At 44.8% G+C, this 6,955-nt stretch overlaps 1 protein-coding gene across 1 annotated transcript in view; it reads right to left on the bottom strand.

Moving 5' to 3' along the window:
- The window catches only part of BAIAP2L1 (BAI1 associated protein 2 like 1), a 48,109-nt gene that overhangs the window by 15,653 nt on the left and 25,501 nt on the right, over positions 1–6,955 (bottom strand). Inside the window, 4 exon segments of the mRNA XM_023532809.1 lie at positions 552–704; positions 1,336–1,473; positions 2,718–2,789; positions 2,889–2,950. Coding sequence (XP_023388577.1) covers positions 552–704; positions 1,336–1,473; positions 2,718–2,789; positions 2,889–2,950 — 425 coding nt within the window.

Raw genomic sequence — 6,955 nt, forward strand, 5'->3', positions numbered from 1 at the left:
AGTGACTCAGGTGACGAGGTCACGGACAAACACCTTGAAGAAGAACGAAAAGTAAACATAGCTGGCTGTCCTGACACTGTGAATGGAGTCTGTGGCCTGGGTAAAATTTCCACCGACACCATGCGCATGGACCCCTAAGGTGAGCATCTCAGACCATCCAGGTGGGGCAGCCTGGGGCCTGCTGAGACTCGCCCGCGGGTTTTGTGAAGACACTGATGCCGAAGATGAGTCACTTAGAATCTGAGAAAAGTTGACTCACAGGTGGGAAAAGAAAAAAAATGCCATTTCTCAATTATTAAACACGATTTTATAAAAGATTTTAAATCTGGGTTTATTACTGAACTAATGTTATAAGCTGACATTTGACTATTTCATCTATTCTAAAAGTTTACATATTCAAGTTGGCCCAAAACTATTTCTTTGACATCTTCTCATTGGCAAAGTAGGCCCATTGCTTTATATGGGGGCACATACAGAAGGTGAAGCATTTCGAGGGCATTTAGATATGACATAAGATTAATGCATGCAACACAACTTGCCATCACACCCACCTGTACGTGATAGTAATGGATGTGATTTGCAAAGCTACAGTGTTTGTCAACCAGAAAGCAGAAGCGCCTTTTTTCTTCAAGTAGAGCTTCTCTGCAACCATCTGCGATGAATTTCTGGATTTCACTCTGGCGAGAAGTAACAGTTTCCACATACTAGGAAAATAAATAATAATTAGACAAGTGTAACAGTACCGACACAGCCTGACACCTATCTTTTACCATCTTTACTTGGTTTATTTTGATAATGGAGTAACTACTAAAGGCAGATAAACATTAGACAAAGTAACAAAGCTGTAACCTGACCTGAGCAGATAAACATCGTCATTAAGATCCCTGACTCATGAGTGAAGAGAAGTTGCCAAAGGCCTTACATTCCATTGGGCAATTTACACAAAATATTACTTGGTACTCCAGATATAAGATCTCGCCCTACTGAAAAATCATGGGCTTTGGAACCAGAAAGTTCAAGTTTAAACCCCAGTTCCAAGTGTTAGCACATGACTTAACCTAAGCCTCACTTTTCCCATCTGTAAAATGGGGACAGTAATGCTGCTCATGGAGAGTCCCTTACCTCCTGGAGCGAGGAGAAAATGTCAGCGTTTTTAGGAGGCAACTAATCACTCTTACCTCGGGAAACTCCATAGCCTTCAGCTCATACAAGTCCAAATGCTGTTTTTAACTTCAAGAGCGACATGAGTCCGTGGATAAAGTACAGACTGAATGCGGTAAGCAAGCTTCCCTGTAAACTGATTACCAACAAAATCAAGTAGTGCGAAGCACTCACCTCAAATTCTTTGTGTTCATATTTAAGTGCATTTCGTCCTCCTTGACTTTTCCTTCTGATTTTCTTCAATTCAGCTTGAGATTTCTCCAAAGAATCTAATTTATTCTTATGTTCTGTTTGGTATCTTTTAAGAGTAGCCTGTAAGTTAAGAGTTGCACATACTTTACTGCAGCACCTGCAGACGCTCAGGCAGTTATTCTGCTAATATCTCCACCGGGTGCGGCTGGCCGAGGCCCACGCCGCACACTGCCTCCCCCGCTGTGGCCCTGCGTGCCCACACCGCACACTGCTTTGTCTGCCCCAAGTCCCGTGTCTGTGAGAGGCCCTGGACCGGAAGGGAAGCTCTCAGAGGACAGCAGTATCTTTTCTTTCTCTTGTTCTTTCTTTCCCGAAAGGTTTTTGGACACTGGGTGGTAAGTGCTTTGGTGAATAAATAACCAATATTAAATCCCATACTCCTGTTTTATGACTTATGACCTCAGGAAAGAGAATGAAGGACGCAACCTCTTCCAGTTGCTTGGGTGCTGTGTAGCAGGGTTTCTCAGAGCCTCACTGACCTGGGTTAATTCTGGCTTTTCCCCACGTTTCCTATGTATCTCAGCAATTACTTAGTTTCTCTGAAATCCATCTTTCCCCTCTAAGCTGTACAGTGAGCATAATAAGAGTGCCCACATTATAGAATTTCTGTAGGGATAAAAATCAGACAGTGTGTGGAAAGTACTTGGCATTACACCCCTGAGAAGTCATGGGTGGCCCCGCAGCCCTCCGGGGCGCACAGAGCACGTCCATGCAGGTGCACCGCTTACGGCCACGTGCAGGTCTTGCTGAGAAGACGGGACTTTGGCTGGGAAAGCAAACAGCTACTCCACGGCAGACGGGAGATGGAGAGAGCCGTCTGGCTGGAGGGCCAGGCAAGAGAAAACTGCTGGAACACCGGTGACTGGCAACAGGTGCCACACAGAGGCCGTGTCTGCCGGTCACACCCGGGAACCCCAGACGGTGTTCTCCCTGTACAGCTTGCGTCCCAGAGTGCTGGTCTGCGAAAGCAACAGATGCTCTAACACAGATGCAGACGACATCAACATGTGTGTGCTCCTGAAAACGATGCTTTCCAGAGCAGTAAGATTCCTTGCAATATTTTCTCTATGCTTTAATAAAATCTCAGTTTTAGCAAAAACGAATCCACTCGGCCCAAAGGAACCTTGTCGGTCTTATGCATTCATGTACATACCAAACCCCTGGCTCCGTCCTCATCTTACGCCGCCGACTAAACAGTGGGAGTTCTCCTTGGGCTCAGAGACGGGCCAGCGCAGCCCCCTGAGAGCCGGCCCCGTGCCCCTCGCCCGCCTCCCCTTAGAGCTGGAGCAGAACCGCGCACTCACGTTCATGTATTTGACGTCAAGTTCGGTCTTCTTCTCCAGCTCATGGATAATCTCTTTATGGAATGTTTTGAACTGTTAAAAGGAGATAAAAAATTCATACCAGATTTGAGACTTTAAACAAAATAAAAGTTAAAAATAAACATTTTGTAAATATAAAAAGAGTTCACATACATTTTCTTTAAGACTCTCGTCGAGTTTCTTGTGGGTACTTGAAATCTCTATGAGAACGTGGCCTGTGAATAAAACCAGGAACGTTAGGGGGAAAAGCCACTGCGTGGTTTTTGTGATGAGATGAAGAAATGGGAACCAGCGAAGCACGGTCCACTGCTGCCTTGGGAGCCTGCAAGTGCCAGGCCCCCAACAGTCAGCAACACCAATGCGTCCCCATGGCTGGTGGGCTTCGGAGAGATGCAGCGAACTTACTCTACCATGTTGTTCGTCAAAAAAAAGCCAACTTTGTCTTAAAACTCATTGTTCTTTCTATATTTACTCATTCCATATGCTAGATCTTATTTATCTAGTTTAATTTTTAAAATTTTCTTACATAAGATTCTCTTGGTCATTATGGTAACTGTAGGAATAAACGACTTATTTTTACCTAATCCCCAGAGTAATCTGATTATCTGTCAGGCATGGAAGATAAAGGTTATTTTCTTTTTCTCGCATTAGTTCTTGTGTCATTCTGGAAAGTATTAACGCCAGGGGAAACCATGGCAGGGACAGTGCTCTGCCTCCTATCTCCTGGGACTACTCCGATTCTTGGAAACATCTGCAGTCACATGACAGAAGAGAATGTTCCAGGACAAAGGAGACTAACTCCAAAGAGCAGCAAGACGACCACTTGATTTGCAAGCACACCTCTTGCAGTTCGTGGCAGTGTGCAAATCTCCGCTACTAAACTCTGATAAAGGGGAGTAAGAGCCTCTCTGCCAACTCATCTACCAACCAGGTCTGACACCTCTACACTGGGAGAACCAAGCATCACTGGGAACCAGCACTAGACCTGACACCAAACAACAACAAGGTGGGCTGCACTGACCATCCCACAGTGCAGTGGACAGAGAACAGGAATTCTCTGGGTGAAATGAGGCTGCAGATGAGGGAAAACTGAAGTTACAACTGTGGCAGACTACGGGAACGAGAGAAAGAGCGCCACCTGAACCGTGACTTCCGCTGCCATCTCTGTCCGAAGGACTCTGCTGTGCCCTGCTCTCAAAACACTTTAAGACATCTGACGTTTGAATGGCCGGCCCAGTCTTTCCCCTCATCTGCAGACTCAGAAATTCAACTCCCTCCCGAACAGGTCCACCTGGGTGTCCTAACAGGCGCCTCGTACTCAACATACCTCAAAGTGAACTCATCCCCTATTCTCTAATCCCAGCAGCCAGTCTCACCTGTCATACCCCACGACAAAGACTCACTCCCTTGTGCGTGTGGTGTCACCACTTGGGCCGCTTCTCGGGTGAAACCATGCCTCTTACTCACCCTGCTTCCTTGGGTGGCAGATGGGCCAGCCCTCCCCTGCCCAGGACAGAAGGCACGTGGGAGGGACACGTGGAGTCCGTGTTCACCCAGTAATCTGCGCCACTAGAGGGAGAGGAAGAGTCTCCCCAGTCTGACGCCCCCGACACACCGAAACCTGCCAGCTGGACCTCTTAGGGGCCCCACCACCCGTCCTAAGCTCTTAGCATTTCTCTTGACTCCTAGCTTGTTCTCTTCTGGATCTTTCCAAATGCAAACGTAATATGTTGCTCCCTCTGACCCCTCCCCACGGTGTCCCAGGTCAACAAACTCCTCAGCCTGAAGCCCACCACACACAGTGCTGTTTAAAATACCATGGCGGGTGGCAGGGGTGGAGACTCTCCTGGAAGGCTGTAGGTGCATACCCGGTAAGGCCCTAAACATCGTGCGATCCTAGGAACCTCTAACAGAACAGCCTGCAGGGTAAATACGAAAGTGGTCAGACACATTCCCAGCACCCACGGCTGCACCCCGCCGAATTATCGAAAGGCCTGCTCCGCATCCTGAATGACGATGATGTCATTTATCCCATAATTAAGTTCTCCTGAAGCTCAACATGAAACAGAGTTCTTCACAAAGGAAGTCCTTGCATGACCGAGAATAAAATTATATTAATGTCACTTTATGTCAATCATTTCAGATACTGAAATAATCTAAGTGACTTTCATATCTCTTTTCAACCCATACATAACTCCTGGTTTGAGATGAAAAACAACAAAAAAGCCAACTTTGTTCATGTGAAAATCAAGCCCTTTATTCTTGGCAAATCGTATCTACTTTAAAAAAAAGTTTAAAAATAATTTTGCTGAAATCAGAGTGATTCAAGCTAGAATCAAGGCATTCACATTTTTTTTCATGCTGTCATGAACTTTATTTCTACAACCTTATTTAACGCAGCTCTCTCCGAAGTGTGTTGTCAAAACAAAAGCATGTGCTCGTGGGGACACTGCTGAGCTTGGCGCTCTGGGCTGGAGCGCCCCAGTCCCCTCCCCACCCCACCCCCCTGCCGTGCCTCTTGCCCCTCCTCCCGCGGCCTCCCCCAGGCAGCTCGGGCGGAAAGGCCCGGTGAAAGGCCCATTCACTCTGCGGTGGCGTGGACACCTGACTTATCCTCATTTTTCCTGGCCCTTGCAGTCCCTGCACTTTAAATGCCAACCTCGCAGCAGCCGCCTCTGAGTCCGCCGTGGTCATGAAAAGGATGAAAAAACATCATTTCTGTGCATGCGAGCTGCCAAAAGTGTATCTTGAACCAGAAAATGAAAACAGCCTTTATGTTCAACATACAGAAGTTTACTCTTAAGCATAGCAAGTGTTAGTTTGTCTAAAACGTGGTATCATGCATGTTTACTCTTAGCCATATAATTTTTTCCATAAATTATATTTGAGAAAAAAAATTTTTTTTTAATAAAGAGGGTGGAGTTGAGAAAGCACAGCCCAGAGTCTAATGGAGCAGAACTAAACGCACACCCAGGCGGGGAGCAGCGTCTCGATCCCAGAAACCAAGCACCGTAGGTACGGGACCAACTATTGCCTTTTTCTCCTTTTAGGTTTTGAGTTGACATTTTGGGGAAAAACTAATAGTAAGTATAGTAATGTGACTCAGTCTGAATAAATTATATTCTTAAATGGCAATATTAAAGGAATTTAAATATATACCTATTTTAAAATCATGAACTTGACATAATTAAAAGTCAATGTCTACTATCAGTATTTTGTAAAATTCATACAAATAATAGCTAGTGTTAGGAACCATGAACAAATACGTCTAACATTTTAGATAGTGCTGTATAAAGGTTTACATTCAGCCAATGGGCAGTATGGACTTAGAATGGAAAGTTAAATAACAAAAATTTAAAGAGTATTATTGGTATGAACGCATAGTTTTCATTTGAAATGCAGATTAGTCATTGGACTATTAATATATCTTCAACTAGATAATTCTTCATCAATTCAGAGTACAAATTTCGAGGAACCAAAGAGAGACTACTAAGGAACCTGAGCAGCACAGCACAGGTGCTGAACGGGTAGGCATAAACATTCTTTTTCATTTATATTTGATCGTGACAATCGGAACCCATGTATTATTTCAAGAGAGCATGGAGCACTGCCTGAGTCACATACCACTTCCTCCATGTCACTTCAGGTAGACTCAGACAATAAAATGACAGGTGGAAGCCATCCTACTGCTGGCCTGAAGTTACACTATATGGATTCAAGTAAGACTGACCAAAAATGTCACTGGAAAAAGGATATTTTTTTGGACAATTTTCCAAATATCAAATGTGATGAGGAGAAAATGTAATGGAAATTAAAGCAAACCATACACGGGATATGTTAAATACACAAGTATGTACTCTACAAATTAGAGTCACTGACACAGAATAATTATGCAGGCAGATTATGTCACAGGCATGTGACCAAACTTAAAAGGCTCTGCCAGCATCTAAGAATAAGCTACCAGTGGCTGTTCAAACTCAGTCCCCGGCTATAGTCAGAGGTGCTCTCCTCTGGTCAGTGTTGCCACTGTGAACACCGTGCATGTGGGGATAATGCCAACTAAGTGACAGGGTGAGCATTCCATTGAACATTCCTCCAAAAGTCTAGCTTCTAATGTAACCAACTACAAACAGTTCTAATTAATGTCTTGCACAGAGACTCTTACTATTCTATACCACTGAGCATGATTTATCTCATCTTATGATGAAAACAAGTGGGAC

The sequence above is a fragment of the Pteropus vampyrus genome, unplaced genomic scaffold (assembly GCF_000151845.1).
Source record: "Pteropus vampyrus isolate Shadow unplaced genomic scaffold, Pvam_2.0 Scaffold90, whole genome shotgun sequence".
NCBI classification, from domain to species: domain Eukaryota; kingdom Metazoa; phylum Chordata; class Mammalia; order Chiroptera; family Pteropodidae; genus Pteropus; species Pteropus vampyrus.